At 35.5% G+C, this 19,171-nt stretch overlaps 1 protein-coding gene across 2 annotated transcripts; it reads right to left on the bottom strand.

The window, feature by feature from the left end:
• Window positions 1-230: 230 nt before the first annotated feature.
• Window positions 231-18,985, bottom strand: TMED5 (transmembrane p24 trafficking protein 5). 2 transcript variants are annotated; one of them, XM_060623494.2, is made up of 6 exons: window positions 18,557-18,985; window positions 12,284-12,381; window positions 5,934-6,117; window position 3,943; window positions 3,805-3,858; window positions 3,094-3,209 (listed from the first exon to the last, which is right to left on the bottom strand). In XM_060623494.2, the coding sequence occupies exons 1-6, from the start codon at window positions 18,743-18,745 to the stop codon at window positions 3,148-3,150; spliced, it is 588 nt and encodes a 195-aa protein (XP_060479477.1). In that variant the 5' UTR covers window positions 18,746-18,985; the 3' UTR covers window positions 3,094-3,147. The 2 variants fall into 2 exon arrangements, with proteins under 2 accessions (XP_060479476.1, XP_060479477.1); XM_060623493.2 differs by lacking the exons at window positions 3,805-3,858; window position 3,943 and having other exon boundaries at window positions 231-3,209; window positions 18,557-18,977.
• Between the last annotated feature and the right edge of the window lie 186 nt (window positions 18,986-19,171).

Here is a 19,171-nt window from a genome sequence, read left to right as displayed (position 1 = left end):
CCTTTGGCTCTTTTTTCCCCCCTCTGTGTTTTGAGCACCTTATAGTTACAATGCATGTTTGGGCAACAGATGAATAAGAACACATATAAATGGAAATCCATTGCAAGGCAGAATGACATATAATAGGAAGTGCAGAGAACTATGGGTTTTCAAATGGAAGGGAGAGCACACAAGGCCAAGTATGAGATCAATGAAGGTTTTAAGGCTTAGCATTGACAATGACAGATAAGTAAAATTTCCTTTGACTGTAATTTTTATTATGTATATTCAGCATAGTATTCATTGCTCTTTTAATAAGGCTGTTAACAACTATAAAGCAATTTGAGCAACAATGATTATGTATTACACTTCAGATGAAAAGCTATTACATGCTGAATCATTTTTTAAATTTCAGATAAAGAATTTTTATTTCGGGAGGCATACAATTATAGGTACTCAATTTTTGTTAATTTTAAGACATAATAACAATGCTTAAGAAGGATAAACCTACTTAACAAAATTACATTTCAATTTGTAATATATTTCCTTCCTATTTCAACCACTTCTTTACCTTCTATACCTTGAAAGAATAGCATATCATTAATGACCCAAATGCAAATGAGAATAAAACTCTAGGCCTTAAATATTACAGTATTTTAAGAGTTTATGTAACTAAACACCAAAGACAAAATCAGCCATTATGTGATAGCTTAATTTTAGCATAATTTTAATTTCAAAATTTAATACTGACATTTAAAAAACCACACGAGGCAGATAATCTGTATGCCAAAGAATTTAGTTCTTTGTTCACTGATTATACTTTTTTTGGTTAATACAAGTAACATTCTTAATCCCACTCTTCATTTTGTGCCTATAAAAATAAAATTGTCCTCAGTATTCCTAAATTCTTTGTTTTCCAAATAAGGCCATTATAAGGTAAGAAGTTACTGAATCACAGGTTTAAAATCAGTGGCATGAATCATACGTAGATGATGTAACAAATTCATTGTTAAGTAAGGAATCAGTACAGTACAGTAGCCAGCCAGAGGTAGAATTCTTAATCACAGTTTTATAGAAAAGATGCAGTAGTTTATATCTGCACTGTTTTATTAGGTATAGTATGGTAAGTTTGCTTCTCATTTTGAGTTTAACAGAAGGGGGGAATGGGACTTCATAGGCAATTATTGGCCCTTGTTTTGCCTGTATTTCAGGTGCTACTCCTGGACACATAAAAGCATTTCCTTGGGTCAGTTAAGGTAATCAATCCTCATTTTTAAAAAGCTTCAGAGTACGGATATCTAACCTTTGTTCTCCCAAAGGCATAAGAAGGAGGGAAATAAATCTTTTTGTACCACTCTGACTGTAAATTAATAAACCATTCTCTTGATATCATTGCTTAAGAATTCAAGCAGTACTAATGTACAGAGGGGTGCTATATTCAAACTTGTAAGCTGATTGTTTCTAACTCATTTGTCTTAACCAGTATTACAAATCGATAAAACCTAAAAATTCTACTTAATGTAGCTAAATTACTAGTATACGAGTAAGACTCCATAGACCCAATAAGCAAGGATGTCAGAGACTTTATATAAAGTTATTCACATATCAACTCTAAATTTGGGATTCTGTAGGCTTTCAATCCTTACTTGAATGTCAATAAATAAAGTGATCAGAAAAGTAATTTAATGAAAGTTATAATAAAAGTTGTAATATGTTTACCCAGTGCTAAATCTTACAGTAGAGTTTGTTTCATAAAATATACCTGAATACTTATAAAAGACAATTCAAAACAATAAAACAACTGTAAAACAATAAAAGCCATGGCCAAGTATAGTTTCTACAATTAACTAGCATTTAGTCTGATTATTATTTAGGATAGGGTCATTAGTGAACCAATCAGATTCTAGATACTTAGTTTATTTAAGTGAACTTAATTTTGATCAGATGTTCTCAAGCTTACTCAAATTCTTCTTTATTGATTTTGTTATTTTTTTTGTTGTTGATTTTAAGAACTCAGAAAAAGAGATCTTTATTTATGTTAGGCCCAGATTTTTAAAGCAATATTTTCCTTCACAACTGTTGGTAATAATGTATTATCCAAGTCAATAATCATGTTAAAATTAACATAACACTGCTGATAGGTAATATAAAAGTATTTTTTGTCACATTTAATTTCAAAATTCTAGATCTTAGTTAAGGACTAGACAAAATGTGTCCCTATGGAGACTGAGCTATTTCATTTCAAGGAGAAAATTTTTCCGAATTTTAATAATGACTGAGCAATTTAAGAATTATGAAAATATTGGCCTTTGGGGACTGTAAGCTAAGTCTATAAAACTAATACTTTTTGTTAATATTTTAAATTGAAATATATTTGGTTATAAAAGTCTCACAAATCTGTTTTTCACAGCTATGTGTCTATTTACATTATAGGAGAGATACATATGTAAAAAGAAAAGTTGAGTTTTTGTTTTCTAAAGATTATTCCAATCTATGATTAGGTAATTCTCAGGTGATTTATAACTTAATATACTGGAAACTTACACAGTTAATTTATAATTGCCGCATATACAAAGAAACTTCAATATATTGAAAACCTGTATTAATTTGTATTTGCCAAATTTACAAAGAAACTTCTAGGTAAGAGAATCTTTTAAAAACATTGTTTGGTGTTGCATTTGGGCCCAAAGCTCATTTATTTAAATCACCTATGACATTTGCAAAAGTTTTTCAAACTTAGGAAAATGCTGTTATTAATATGGCTTCATTCAATTATACCTATACTCTGCAAAATATTTGTTATATATTTAAGTACAACTGAAGCAATAAGACTACTTGCACAGATGAAAGTGAAGACTTTCCTTTCACATTAAAATTATACTTGCTTCACGCTTGTGGTAATACCTGAAAATCTTTTTTGAAAAGACTATTAATGGTCTTGGACTTTAACTGTAAGGTATATTACATTTTTCCATCTCTCTTTTTTATGTTAAGTAGTCTAGTTTAAAGTTTTAAGTTCTACTTTTCCTCTTATCTTCAAATAGACTCTTCAGCATATAAACTTGAATGGCTGACACTACCACCATTACCACTAAGTTAACCATAGACCAGAAATTGACTCTATCAAAGTTGCTTTCTTGGATATTTCGATCACGAGCTTCAAATGCTCTAAGCAGAGTCTGGATGTGACCGCTTTTGCTTAGTCTGGCCTTGATACTGTTGATGGATTCCTGGAGATAAATAAAATAATTTTACTATAAAAGAATGCTCAGTAAATTTAAGCCAATTTAAACATGTGATTCACAGTACCCTGACATTCATATTAGTTTTATATCCAAACAATTAAGGGACAGGTGCTACTTGGATTACCTAAAGATCTCTGTAAGTTTATGTAACAGTTCTCCTGGTTTATTTAAATTATTTTTTTATAAATAGTTATTTAACAGAGGAGCAAAGCTACTGTAAATTGAAAATAAATAATGTGAAAATCTATTTGAATGGTATAGTACCAGGGGTTTTACATACATTACCTCTTTCTCAGCCCTCACAACCATAAGAAAATAAACTAAGTTTTTAAAAAACCTAACTGATAACAGTGTTCAGGTACTTGTCTTTATATAATGCACTGTGGGTTTATATTTTCTTCTTTGAATGTTAGTCTGGCCCAGTGTAGTGTCTAGCAAAACACCCAATGTTTTTATCTCAGAAAATGTAGTGAAATTAGAAAATATTCCAATTTTTGATATGTATATTATACATCCCAAAGTATAAGCAAATCTATTTTTTAAAAAATGTTCCAAGATCACATTTGTAAAAGCTTATTACTAAGATGCACTCTAAATTGTACATATTCTGAAAAACGTATTTTTATAGTAGGGTCTTGGTGAGAAGTGATTTGAAAACTATAAAAGGGCTATATGAATAGAAGATAAAATTGAGGTTTGAAATGATGTCATAGTTGACCCTTGAACAACATGGGGGTTAGAGATGCCAATGCCCTGCACAGTTAAAATTCCATGTAAATCTTTAGATTTCCTAAAAACTTAACCACTAATAGCCAACTGTTGACCAGAAGCCTTACTGATAACCTAAACAATCAGCACACTTTTTGTTATATGTATTATATACTGTATTTTTATAATAAAGTAAGCTAGAGAGAAGAAAACGTTACTCAGAAAATCATAAGAGAAAATGCATATACAGTACTACATTCCACTTACTAAAGAAAATCTGTGTGTAAGTAGATGGCACAGTTCAATTGCAGATTGTTCAACAGTCAACTGTACTTACGGCAAAAATAAGAAAATACTAGAAACAGACTTTCCTGGATAGTCATTTTGCTTAAGGTCCTCATTTAAGCAAAAACTATACTCAAAATTTCAGACTCTTCTGCTAAACCTACAAAACTACAAAGTGTAGTATTTATCATTTAGGCCTATTTGTAAAGAATGGTAACCTAGTAATGCAAATATTGTCTAGAAAAATAAAGAATTCAGATCCCCAAATAAAAAGATCATGCATAATTCTTTTCAATGTTATAGAAATGATACTCAAACACAAAATTATTTATTAAAGTTTGCTGTTATGAAACTAAATTTTGGGGAAGTAAAGCTGAAAGACATTTTATTTTTCTTTAAAAAGGACTTACAAGTACTTAAACCATATTTAAGTCTGAACTTGCTGGTCATTTTGTTTAACCATGTGAATGAATTCAATCTCCTGAGAATGCAGTGAAGTACTAATAAGAATAATGTAAGTACTACTGTTCTTGTTGGCAAAATAAAAATGGAACAATAAGTTAATATGATTGAGATTTTAAATATATATCTATGGGAAATGGTGAGATAAAAAACTGTTATGGTAAAAATTCATACCAATCAAACTTAATCCTTTCAGTTTGTATTCTTAGTAACACTCGTGGAAGAGCTAAGAAAACTAACATTTTTTTGTACCAGACACCATTTAAAGCACTTCTATACATGCTAGATCATATTTCATCCTCACAACAACTCTAGAGGTATTCTCTCCATTTGGCAAGTGAGAAAACCAAGGCTCTGAGAGCTCAGTTACTAAGAGTCACACATACACGATTGTTTAATTTTCCAACTTCGTAAGCTAACTGATCTACATATAATAGGTCTCTTCTATAATTTGATAGTTGCTTTCCTAATAAACCTCAAGTGATCAAAATACCGTATTATAAGAAGAAAAAAAAGTTAGGTTATAAAAGTATTAGAGGTTACACAGTTTCAATTTGCAAAACCATGTTAGTTTTCCTGCAGGAGTTTCTATCATACAGCTATATATGTTATTTACAAATATCACTCAGTAAATTCTATGATTTGATTACATCTATCTGTGGCTGAAAGTACTGGCCTATTCCCCCTATCGCTAGTACTATTATTAACAAATAGTAACATGTACATTTCACTATGCATGTTAATGATAAAAGTATAAAGAAATTCAAACAAAGAAGCCATATTCTAAGAGTTTTTACTCCTGAATGTAGTCCTAGTTTCTGGTGACTGCTAGGCCTGGTCTGAGTAATTTAAACAGTGTTCCCAAATTAACCAAGTAATATCAAATTTCATGTTATAAAAACCATGCTGTGAGGAAAATGCCTCTACATCTTAAGGGTTTACAAATTACTCACTTTTATTCTATGTGCAAGTACACTATAGATCATTACATTCTTCTGTTTGTGAATATTCTAAGAGAGTTTCAGAGTTAAGAGCTTATGTTCAAATTCTATTTCCCTCCTCTCTAGTTATATGAAAGAAAGATTACTTAAGCTCCCTAAAGCACAATTTCCTCATTGGAAAGATGGAGATAAATAGTCCTCAGAGTTCATAAGTAAAGATTACCTGAGATGATGCAGAGAAAATGCTTATTTCTGTGCCTATCACATAGTCAGGCCTGTGGATAATTTTTATTTATTAAAAGATCATACTGACCAGGATATCTTCCAGTTTCATATCCAACATGTCTGTGCCAGTAATATATTTCTTCCAGTCCTCTTGTTCTTGCATCTGTTCTCCCATATTATCCAGGATTAATTCAAAGAAAATCACCTTCTCAGAAATGGTGCTGAATGTATTATCAAAGCAGAACATGTAGTCACCGTCTTCAGTCTCTATCCTGTGTTAAAAAAAGTGTATGTCTTCAGTTATCTGTACTTCTATTTAGGATCAAAGAAAAAATTCCTATAGATAGAAAAAGAAATAACATGGTTTACGTTAGTAATTGGACAGTTTGCTGACAGCTTAGTATTGAAAGATAATTTATAATTTCTTGGGAAAGAGGTAACTTGTTAATATCCATGTGCTTGGCATTGGCTCAGGAAATTATGGTAAAAGGTCTTGACCTAATTTTTGGAAAAGGATAAGATTAAAAACATAGATACATGATACCTCAAAATGATCTTTAATATTTACACACTATTAAAAGTAACTTATGAGTCAATTTGTATGCAAATAAGACCACAAACCTCCCCTTCAATTGAGATAACTCTAACGTGAGTTTTGTTTTCAAAAGTAGTGATGGGTTGTTCCAAATGCTTTTCTTCCAGGCCTCCTACAGATTAAGAATGTTTTTATAACATACTTTACAAAGGTTAGGATGAGGTCAGTAGCCAACAACCAGAGCTTTACTGTCAGTGGCATTACCCTTTACTGTGTAAATGCCACTCACATCTGACTTATACTTTTAATCTTGGTCTCATTAGCTTCACATTCAAGATAATTGGCCTGGGCACAGTTACTTTAGCAAAGTGGCTTCCTATTTTTTTTTTAAACTTTAACAAGAAAAATACTGCATAGGCTAATGACATTTACTAGTGCCGGCCACAAAAACCACTGAAACTGAGTTTTAGTTTTTGTTGTGACTGGTTCATGGAGAAGGTTGGTTTAAATGATTCTGAAATTTTCTTATTTCCAATACAATGGATTGCTTAAACTGAGGTACGTGTATCATTTTCTATAGCCTTGTCACTACAGCATGTGGTTCTCCTCTTTTTAAGTCAGTCCCCATCTCTTCCACCTGTTTCCAACTTGAAGCATAAGAGATAAGTACTCAGTAATTTGACTGGATTTTAACATATATACTATACATAAAAAATACTAAATGCTTATCTACCCCCCAATAAAAAATGCACACTGCTTTCACATATTCTATCTCTTTTAATCCTTACCATCATATTTGGAAGTTAGGCATAATTGACCTTTTCAAGGTAAGTAAAATAAGGTTCACATAAAATACTTGCCTATGATCACATAAGCCTGTCATACGCATAGACGAAGTTTGGTTTTGACTCTCGAGTTAATTGATCTTTCTTTTCTGTAATACTGTTCAGAGCCTGTCTGCATTCTTTGCGATCTCCTCAGCCATGACAAACCTTTGTCTTTGAGGATGTATTTAACCTTTGGAAGAAGCTTGAAGAATACTGGCAAATACAGTGGGGAACAATTTTAAAAGGAAAAAAATGTTATGACTATTTGTAAAGTATAATTCAATGTTAATCACTTTTTAGTGTAACTCTTAATTTTGTTTAGTCTTTATTTTATTTAACTCAACTTTATTTAGCCACTTTTAACCCTGAAATGGATAAAAAGGGGAAGCTTTCTGTACCTACTCTTTTTACGTGTACAGATAAAGACACAGGTAAAAAAATTGGTTCTAAAATTTCACGGGATGATGAGGCATAAAAGTCTAGAAAGGGTGCATGGGGACAAGGGTAAAAATGAAAAACGTTTGAGAAGCACTGACATGTATGAACTTATGCATGTGTATGAAAAAAAAAGATGTTTACTACTTTATAGTCATTCCTATACTAATCTCTTTCTAAATCTGTGTTAATTACTCTTAGTAGAAAGGAACTTTATTACTACAAATGATACAAAATATTACCAAATAAGAAATGCAGTTAATTTTCCTTCCAATTAGAATAAAGAACATAAGTCATCCAAAATTAGTAAGTTCTCATGTAAGTTAGGGTGGTATTAATTCAGTTGTCTAGAAAAATACATACACACACACACAAAATTTCTCATTCCCAAAAGTGCCAGCCAATAGCTGTTACTTAAGGTGTTTGTAGCTCTGGAGACATTTTTCCTAACCCTGCCTTCTGGAAGGACATTATTTGTTTTAAGGATTTAACAAAAAAACTATTTCAGTGTCATAACAGCTATTTTAGTTGCCTTAAAAAAGTTAATATAGCTAGGGGCACCTGGGTGGCTCAGTTGGTTGAGCGTCCAACTCTTGATTTCAGCTCAGGTCATGATCTCATGGGCTCTGTGCTAGCAGTGTGGAGCCTGCTTGGGATCCTCTCTCCGTGTCTCTGCCCCTCCCCACTGCTCTCTCTTTCTCAAAATGAGTAAACATTAAAAAAAAATTAGAGGAGGCAGGATAGATCAAAATTCTTGCTTTCTGGGCATCTGGGTGGCTGTCAGTTAAGTGTCTGACTCTTGATCTCAGCTCAGATCATGATCCCATGGTTGGTGTGTTTGAGCCCCATGTTGGGCCCTGTGCTGATGGCAAGAAGCCTGCTTGGAATTTTCTCTCCTCTCTGTTCCTTTCCCACTTGTGCTCTCTTTCTCTCTCTCAAAACAAATGAATAAACTCTAATAAAAGAAAAAAAGCAGTGTTCCAAAAAAAACCCAAAACAAACAATTCTTGCTTTCTACTATACAATGCTTAGAAAATTTCTGGCACATAGCACTATGCAAGTACTAGCTATTACAATTATTCGTATTTTTTTTTAATTTTTTAATGTTTATTTTTGAGAGAGACAGAGACAGAATGCGAGTGGGTTAGGGGCAGAGAGAGAGGGAGACACAGAGTCTAAAGCAGCCTCCAGACTCTGAGCTGTCAGCACAGAGACCGACGCGGGGCTCGAACTCACGAGCTGTGAGATCATGACCTGAGCCGAAGTCGGACGCTCAACCGACTAAGCCACCCAGGAGCCCCCAATTATTCGTCTTTGTTAACCAGTGTATGTGGTAATTGATAGTAAATACTAAATACGTCTATGAATGAATGAGGGGGAAGAATATCTCAACTATAATACTCTTTTCAATAACAATACTCTTATTTTTTATTTTTATTTAATTTTTAGATTTTTATATATATTTCTAAATTTTAAAGTTTTAATTTTTTATTAAATTTTTAAATTTTATTAAACTGCTTTATTTTTTTTTTTTTTAATGTTTATTTATTTTTGAGACAGAGAGAGAGCATGAACGGGGGAGGGTCAGAGAGAGGGAGACACAGAATCTGAAACAGGCTCCAGGCTCTGAGCTGTCAGCACAGAGCCTGACGCGGGGCTCCATCTCACGGACCGCGATATCATGACCTGAGCCGAAGTCGGCCGCTTAACTGAGCCACCCAGGCGTCCCAAAACTGATTTATTTTTTAAATTTTTTAAATCTTTATTTTTGAAAGAGAGAGAGACATAAGAGTATAACTGGAGAGGAAGACAGAGAATCTGAAGCAGGCTCCAGGATCTGAGCTGTCAGCACAGAGCCTGACGTGGGGCTTGAACCTACAAACTGTGAGATCATGACCTGAGCCAAAGTCAGACACGCAACTGACTGAGCCACCCAGGTGCCTCTAAAATGCTTTTTAAAATGGCACTTTACCTATGCAGAGCTCAGGAAAAATCTTTGTATAAACCATTAATACAGAAATAGTAATTTAAAAAGTCAGTTTAGATTGATAAACTGGGAACTATGCTTTTTCTTTGATAGTTATGAACAGAAACTAAAAGTGTAACTTATCTTTAAATTTGAGACTATAGAAAATATGTAGAATTTCTGCCATTTTTTTCCTCCAATTTCCTCCTTTCCTTTAGGAATAAATTAAAATGAACTGTTAGGAAGAAAAGGTATCTTGCTTTCTTGTACAGAATTACCTCTCATTAAACCATTGGGAGAAAAGACTGAGTTTATAAAAGTTCACATTTATTGAGTTCTTTAGATATGCCAGGCCACTGTTCTAAGCGCTTTATATGTATTAATTTTTTTTTATTCACCACAGTCCTCTGAGGTACATGTTATTACTTTTTCTGTCGTTTTACCAACTTAACATTTATCATGATCATTTTAGCAATAAAGAAACTGATGGGAATGCAAGCTGGTGCAGCCACTCTGGAAAACAGTATGGAGATTCCTCAAAAAACTAAAAATAGAACTACCCTATGACCCAGCAATTGCACTACTAGGCATTTATCCAAGGGATACAGGTGTGCTGTTTCGAAGGGACACATGCACCCCATGTTTATAGCAGCACTATCAACAATAGCCAAAGTATGAAAAGAGCCCAAATGTTCATCGATGGATGAATGGATAAAGAAGATGTGAGATACACACACACACACACACACACACACACACACACACACACACACACACACAATGGAGTATTACTCGGCAATCAAAAAGAATGAAATATTGCCATTTACGACTATGTGGATGGAACTGGAGGGTATTATGCTAAGTGAAATTAGAGAAAGACAAAAATTGTATGACTTCATTCATGAGGACTTTAAGAGACAAAACATGAACATAAGGGAAACAAAAATAATATAAAAATAGGGAGGGGGACAAAACAGAAGAGACTCATAAATATGGAGAACAAACTGAGGGTTACACGAGGGGTTGTGGGAGGGGGATGGGCTAAATGGGTAAGGGGCACTAAAGAATCTACTCCTGAAATCATTGTTGCACTATATGCTAACTAATTTGGATGAAAACTTAAAAAAATAAAAAGTAAAACAAGTTAAAATAAAAAAAAAAAAGAAATTGAGGCATAGAGCACTAGAGTAAGTTAATGAAAGTTACACAGCTAGTGAACAGTGAAACCAGTATTTAAAACCAGGCTGTACAACTCCCTCTTAATCACTACACCAAATTTCAAACCTACCTTCTAAAAATTAGATTTAAACAAAAGTTTATCTTTAGTTATATTAACTTCTTAATATATTTTTTTAAGTTTTTACTTATTTTGAGAGAGAGAGAGCCCTGCAAGTGTGTGGGCATACAGCACTTGAACAGGGAAGGGGCAGAGAGGGAGAGAGAGAATCCCAAGCAGGATACGCACTGCCATCACAGAGCTAGACTTCAGGCTTGATTCCACGAGAAATGTGAGATCATGACCTGAACCGAAATCGAGTGTCAGATGCTGAACATACTGAGCAACCCAGGGGCCCCTATCCTGCTTCCTCTTAATAAATGTGTATCCCTGCAGACTTAATTAACTTCTCTGAGCCTCCTTGTCTGTAAAATGAGAATTGAGGAATCAAGGAATCTCTCATAATGAGCTAGAATGATTAATTTAGAAGCATATAAAATGCAAAGCCTAGTTTATGGCAAACATTAGACTGTACTTGCTTTTCTTCTAACTGCAAACTCACAATTTAGTTTTAATGCAATGAGTAAACAAAGTGCTGCAGTAGAATAATAGAATGGAAGAGGGAAACACACAAGATATGAACAAAGAGAAGTGAGATGTAAGAGAGCATATATAGCCTTTTGTTAAACTCTAAATTTGTAACAAGTTATTTTCTTCCTTTCTGGCTTCCTATGGTCAGATCTTTTATTATCATATCTTCTAATTATCTAAGAAGAATGAGGCCTTAGTAAGAGGCATACATATACAACACATACGTACAAAGACATACTATACTTTTTTTTTTTTGAGAGAAAGAGGAAGAGACTGAGTACAAGCAGGGGAGGGGCAGAATCTTAAGCAGGCTCCATGCTGCCACTGCAGAGCCTGATGAGGGGCTCGTTCTCATGACTGTGAGATCATAAGAGCTGGATGCTTAACTGACTGAGCCACCCAGGCATCACTGTACTTGTTTTTTTAAGCAAAGGAACAGTGGACAAATATGATATAGCCAACAGCTAAAAAAAAAACTATAGCCTAAGAACTATAAAAAAAAAAAAAAAAACCCAAAACTATATACCTAAACAGTAACTTAAAATGGAAAGGTTGTGCTAGCTAGAAAAACAGGTTTAAAATTCCACAACAGACTGAATTCAACACCTAGGGCACATTCATCCTATTTAACCAAAGCAAAGAAAGAAATTAGTTAGGATTAATACAATATGCCTAAAAAAAGGGAAAAAAGTTAAAGGAAGACATTTTAGTTTATACTAGACCACTCTCAAAGACTGCTTAAAATGTTCATATGGAATCATTTAATACTAATGTTTAGTATCATCAAATGTGCTAAATTTCCCTGCCTTGCAGATAGCCCATTGGTATTATTCAGCCCAAGAAACTCAACTAAGGGATTACTACTTACGTGTGAACTCCATCTGATTTTCTTTGTTCAAAAACTAAGGTTCTTCCTTGTGGAGAGGCAAGATGGAAATCAATATCTAATCCCGCTCCATCTAAGACCTGTAGAAAAGCACAAAAGAGAAGAACACATTATATATAGAATAAAAAATATATGAAGTAGATCATGTGATGAAATGATTTTCTTTCTAAACCTAGAGAGGTAAGAAAGTCAACAAGATGCATGTAAGGGCTAGGAAAGAGCAGAAAGACCATCCATTCAATTCCATTCATTTCCATTCATTTTTGGAACTTTCTTACCAATTCATGTTGCCAGCATCTAAATTTAGGTCTTATAAATATTACTGAAATAATCTTCCTAAAATGGTGCCTTGGTTGAGAGGCCCTGTAGAGTGGAAAGAAACACGAAGGGAGTTCAAATGATAGACCTTACCTAGGTAATTTAGGGCACACTTATGTAACTTTTCTGTTTATCTTCAATAAAATAATAATTAGCTATTTCTTAGCACAGAACTCAAAACTTCCATGATCTGACCCCAACTGACTTAAGTGTATTCACCTATTATTCCCCAATATGAACTGAATATTCCAACTAGGTTGTTTGTTTACTGGTCAAAGAACACAATCTGTTCCTTTACAATCCCAAAATGTCCTGATGACGATGATAGCTAACAATTAGAGTGTATGCCACACATTGTTTTAAGTGCTTCATGTGGTTTAATTTCCTCACAACAATTCTAAGAAGCAGGTCTTATTATTATCATCAAGACATAAATAGAAGAACCAATCAACCCAACAAACAGAAAACAAACAAAAAAGTGAGGCATACAGAAATAATTTCCCCAAGGTGATACAGCAAATGAATGGCATGGTCAAAACTTGAACTCAGCAATCTGCCTCCAATAGCTAATCTTTTTCTTATTTCACTCTATTTTGTTTATTATTTTTTCTGGTGGCTTTAATGGAATGATATAAAAAATTACCTATTCCTGTGCTCTACTTACTGATCAACAGTAGTAGTTTCAAATGGCTAGCTAAATATACAGAATTCTTTTTCTTCTTTACATCCCAATAAAATGAAGAATATATATAATGATATAAATATTCCATAACAACACTGGAAACCAATAGCTATCAATCTCAACATTCTCACTGAAACAGACTAGAGACACATTTGTCGAAATCAGTGCCCCACGGAGGACCTGGGTGGCTCAGTCAGTTAAGCATCTGACTCGATTTCAGCTTAGGTCATGATCTCCCAGTTGGTGGGTTTGAGCCCCGCATCAGGCTCTGTGCTGACAGCATGGGATTCTTTCTCCCTCTCTCTGCCCCTCCCCATCTTGCACTCTCAATATCTCTCTCTCAAAATAAATAAACTTAAAAAAAAAAAAAAAAAAGAAATCAATGCCCCATTTTTCATGTTATTGGTTTTTCTGAGAGGATTAAGTTCTGAAAAAATAGTTAATATACACAGACTTTAAAATGTTTCCTCATATGAATATACATCCTCAGAGAAATTCAGGAATGTGTAACCCATAAAAAATGAGGTTCCTAGTATGAAAAATAAGCTCTTAAAAAGATTAAAAAATGTTGCCAAAATTTATTTAACAAATGCTATGATAGCAGAATAAATATGGATAGAGACTAAAAATCAGCAAACTGGAAGGAACCACAGAATTCTCAGAACAAGGTGAAAAAATAGAGATGAAAAGTATGAGGGAAATTTTAAGATCATTCATGAAGAACAGAGCTAAAGATTTCAAATACCTAACAAGCATTTCAAAGAAGACAACCAAGAGAAATGAAGGGAGGAAATCATTAAATAACAGAACAAAAATTTTTGCTTCAAAAGATAAAAATCTTTGTAGACTGGAAGGGACTAATAGAGGTGAAGCAGGATAAATGAAAAAAAGAGTAAAAATCCTACTGACTTTCCCAAAGGATTTAAAAAGAACAATCTAGAAACTTCCAATGATAAGTAGTAGAGAACTGCAAAATAAGAAGAACTGGGGGATGGGGGCACCTGGATGGCTCATTCTGTTAAGCGTCTAACTCTTGATTTCTACTCAGGTCATGATCTGATGGTTGTGAGACTGAGCCCCTCGTCAACACAGAGGCTGCCTGGGATTCTCTCTGTCTGACCCTCTCACACTCGTTCTCTCATGCTAACTCTCTCTCTCAAAAATAAATAAACTTTAAAATTGAGATTGGCATCAGAATTCTTATCTATAATACTAGATGCAAAAAACCATAATGAAGCCATGTCTTGAATGATCCCAATTAAAAAAAAATATTTGATAAAGTGAAAGCAAAAAGTAAGTACATTTTTAGATGTCCAAGGACTTAAAGTATTTTAAAAGAATTATTCAAAGAATCATCCTCTAAAAAACTAAAAAAAGATACCCATTAAATCAGAAAATAAGAGATCTAATAAAACTAAACAAAGATTTCAGTAAAACAAAGTTTAAAAGAGATTATTGGTAGTGACTGTCAGGCTTAATGAAATTGTTTAAAATGATATTTAAGAATACAGAATATACTTAAAAATACATAAAATACAATTTTAAGATGTAAAATATTTATTTAAAAAAATAATAATCTGAAACTAAACTTCCTGATGATTTCACTGAAAGATTAGTGCCACTTTCCCTAGTCTGTGCTGTTGCTTTAACAGTCGTTCGGTTCCTATAAGGAAGGCTTTCTTCTGTCTTCTTCCTCAATACGTGGCACATGTATTCTTTTTACCAATCGCCTTGTTCCGCTCACTCCTTTTATGCCTAATAAAACTGATTTTTCTATAGATCTGAACTCTACTTCTAAAATGTCTTCTCCGGAGGAGCCGGGGTGGCTCAGTTGGTTAAGCATCCAACTTCAGCTCAGGTCATGCTCTCATGGTTTGTGGGGTGGAGCCCTGCGTTGAAGCCCCGGGTGGGACTCTGTGCTGACAGCTCAGAGCCTGGAGCCCTGTTTGGATTCTGTGTCTCATTCTCTCTCTGCCCCTCCTCAACTTGCGTGCGCACACTCTCTCTCTCTCAAAAAAAAAAAAAAAGAAAGAAAAGAAAGAAAGAAAGAAAGAAAGAGAAAAAACTGGAATGTCTTCTCTCAATTTCCAGATGAAATTAAGTCCTCCCATTAAATACTCTCATAGCTGTATATACTTACCTTCATTAGAGTTACAATTTACACTTATGTAACAATTTGATTCCTGTTTCCACACTAGATTGTATGAGTATGAGAACATGCACTATTTTTTTACTCATCATTGTATCCATAGCGCTTAGCATAGTGCTCACACAAATTAAGCACTCAGCAATGATTTAAAAAGTTAAATGAATGATCTATTTTAGTCATAAGATATGTGTATTGACATTTAAAAATTTTAAGAACTGGGGTGTCCTTGGGGCGCCTGGGTGGCTCAGTCGGTTAAGCCGCCAACGTCGGCTCAGGCCATGATCTCACAGTTTGTGAGTTCGAGGCCCGTGTTGGGTTCTGTGCTGACAGCTCAGAGCCTGGAGCCTGCTTTGGATTCTGTGCCTCCCTTTTTCTCTGACCGTCCCCTGCTCACACTCTGTGTCTCTCTCTCTCTCAAAAATAAATAAACATAATTTTTTTTTTTTTTTTTTTTTTTAAAGAACTGGGGTGTCCTGGGTGGCTTATTCAGTTAAGCATCTGACTTTGGCTGGGGTCATGATCTCACGGTTTGTGGGTTTGAGCCCCTTGTGGGGCTCCGTGCTGACAGTGAAGAGCCTGCTTGGGATTCTCTCTCTCCCCCTCTCACACTGGTACTTTATATAAAATAAATAAGCTTAAAAAAATCATTAAAAAGTTTTTAAGAACTTAATAATATAATGTGGGTGTGGTCAATTATTTTAGAAGTATCCTCTTAACCTTGAAAAGTAAGAAATGGTTAAAATTTTTCAATATGTCACAGTAACCCAAAGGCAATGTCTGCAATGTCTGTTCTCTGATATTTTAAAAATGAAAACAAAAAGCAGTAGCTTATTGTTATTGGAATATTAATCATGGAGTTGGAAAATGCACACAAAAAGTTGAAGATTATCCCTTATCCTAGAAAGTCCTCCAACATTGTCTAGGACTACAGACATTAAATGATTTTCCTCCCCCCCTACCCAAGAACAACTATATTGTTTAGGGGGAATGCAGTGGGGGAACAGTCCCTTTAAGAGTGACTAAAGATGGAAAGTGTAAAGCTAAATGAAGCTAGCTATTTAACTCAGGAAGTGTAAATGTAGAAAAAAACTAACATTCAGTGCCTATTTACTATGTGTCAGGAATGACCTATGAACAATTATTTACATTTTTTTTCAAATCAACTCTATGAGGTAATTACTATTATCTCTATTTTACAAGTGAGAGGTTAAGTAACTTGTTCAAAATCACATAGGTACTAAGTGACAGAGTCAAGATTTCAAACCAGGCATTTTATCTCTAGAAGTCTTATATGATAATCACAAGAGGTCAGTAGTTAATATACATTTCCTCCCTAATACTTGGATTAATACTAAGGAATTTTTGAATAAGACAAATTGTTTTCTTACCTGGATTATTTCACTAACCCCCCGTTGGTTTCCTTGCCTCTAATTTCGCCCTCCTTAAATCCATCTTCCACACTGTACCCAGTGACCTATCTGAAAAACAGTTTTGACTGTTACCATGCTGCTTGTATCTTCAATGGCCCTTGTACAGAACAAGGGCAAAGCCATGCCTGTATGGCTTCATGGCCCGCGTTGGGTTAAGATTCATGATCCTGATCCATCCAGCCTTCTGACACCTCCAATCTCTTTTCCTTCTACTTGCACCCTAGACTTTACAGTTTTAAAGTCTAATAAAGACCCAGCACTTGTGTCCACATACTGCCCACCAACAAAACATACTATGCATATACTATTCGTTTTGTTCCTTTTCCTGAATTGCCCCTCCTTCCTTGCATTCTTGTCTCACTTAAGCATCTTTTTAGATTCAAATTTATTTTCTCCAGAATTCTTTTCTGAAACCCCAGAGAAGTGGCTCTTCTCTACAGCACTTAACAATACTTTATTGAAATTACCTATTTATTGGCCAGTGTCCCTTAAATAATAAGATCCCTGAAAACAGGAACTTTTTTTTTTTTTGTCCGTGTCATCGTGGGTCTTCTCGTCCACACTCCTCCCACATCCCCCCACCCCCGACCCTCGCCAATTACTGGCACATGGTAAATGAACTTTTGAACCACACTGGTAATCAATAGATGTTGCGTTCTAGTCTCAGTTTTGCTCACTATGTAACCTTAGATACTGCGCTATTGCTTTCCTTAAGTATCTATAATTTAATTCTAAAGTTCCTTCCGATATAAATTCTACATAACTTTTTATTTTGCTCTATACGTGACAGTAACTGTTGTTGAAAAGATTCTTTACATCAACTTAAAAAAATTAACATCTTATTATAAATTAAGTAATTTGTGAAAAATTAAAAGGCGAACCACACCAATGCATCTTTTTTTGCAGTGCTATCTAGAAACATCAAAATTAGCTGTGTTGAACTAACAAGATTTCTTCTAAGAAATTATCCTCTACCACGATGACTACATCAATTAAGGCAAATCCCTACATATTATTATGCAGATACTAAAAAGAAAACAATGGGAGAAATGCTTACAATACTGAACAAAAGGTTATAAAGTTTTAATATACAATTAGATATTACCTGGCTTAAAAATAAATATCTGAGAAGGAAATGTACCCTTAAATACATCAATAGCTCCTTTCAAAATATTCCAAAATCGGATTTAGTGATAATCACATGTTCACAATTCAAAAATCCTTAGCTGAAGCAATGACAGTGAACATTTATAATACCGGAATTGGGTGAGCGTGGTGGGGGTAACAAAACAAGTGTCATCATCTCCTCCAATGACGAAGAAGAACGTGTTATCAGTCCTGTATTGCGAAATTCCCAGTATTCGGAGCATGTGCTGGTTAGCAAGGCGATGGGTGAATTATGAAACAAAGAGGGAAACCACCGAGATCACCAGTATTGGCCTCTTTCCGACCAGAGGAAAGAGGAGAAGGCGGGTAGTGAATTCCAGGTCCCGCCTAACTTCTCGGTCCCCGGCCCCAGGAGAACCAAGCCTCGTGCGCCTGCGCCGAGCTGGCAGGCCACCCAGGCGGCCCTCCCCTGTTCACCACCCCGGCAGTCCACAAGAAGTTTCTAAGAGGGTGAGAGGCGAAGACGGTGTAGCTAGGATAAAGGAGGCTGGCTCACTCTCCGCACTTACTTGGTACTCAATCTCCAGCGAGGCCTTCAGGGGCATGGGCTGGTAGAAACACTCCTTCTGGCCGGCCGGAAGGGTAAACGTGAAGTCGCTGTCTAAGGAGGGAGTGAAGGCGGCAGCCACCGGCAGCAGCACTGGGTACAGAATGGCCAGGAGGAGCACCGGGAAGGGCAGCCAGATCTTGACGCCCATCCCTGCCGGGGCGATCTTGGGCTAGAAGAGACGCGGGAGGTGTGCGTTACTGGCACCTAGGCTCCGCTTTTCCTCCCTGGACTCCTCGTGGTTGGCAGGGAAACCTGAAGCCTGAAGCCTGAAGCAACCCCAGGTGGTGGCCACGACGGCGGCACAGGATCCCTCAGAGCGGGAAACACCGGCCTCCAAAGGGTAGGGACCGAGGGGCGGGGCCAGCAGTCCTTTTCCGCACCCGCCTCGGCCTCGGCCCCCTCAAGCCCGGCGTGAGCGCGCCCCGCCTCACACTCGAGCGGCAGGTTCCCATGGCTTCCCCCACACCAATGGGCGTCTTAGAAGTAATTGTGGGAAATGTAGTTCGGAGCGAGCGGGCTTGGATGCGCTCGCTGATCACTATCCCCGATCGACCCCGCGTCGTGGCGTCACCTC

The sequence above is a fragment of the Panthera onca genome, chromosome C1, assembly GCF_046562875.1.
Source record: "Panthera onca isolate mPanOnc1 chromosome C1, mPanOnc1 haplotype 2, whole genome shotgun sequence".
Lineage (NCBI taxonomy): Eukaryota > Metazoa > Chordata > Mammalia > Carnivora > Felidae > Panthera > Panthera onca.
This window is presented reverse-complemented; position numbering and strand designations above follow the sequence as displayed.

Excerpts from the sequence above, each read along its gene's own strand:
- TMED5 (XM_060623493.2), bottom strand. The coding sequence starts at position 18,745 with ATGGGCGTCAAGATCTGGCTGCCCTTCCCGGTGCTCCTCCTGGCCATT. Across the intron at positions 12,382-18,556 it reads CGCTGGAGATTGAGTACCAA|GTCTTAGATGGAGCGGGATT; the intron begins GTAAGTGCGGAG and ends GCTTTTCTACAG. Across the intron at positions 3,210-5,933 it reads TGAAACTGGAAGATATCCTG|GAATCCATCAACAGTATCAA; the intron begins GTCAGTATGATC and ends ATTTATCTCCAG.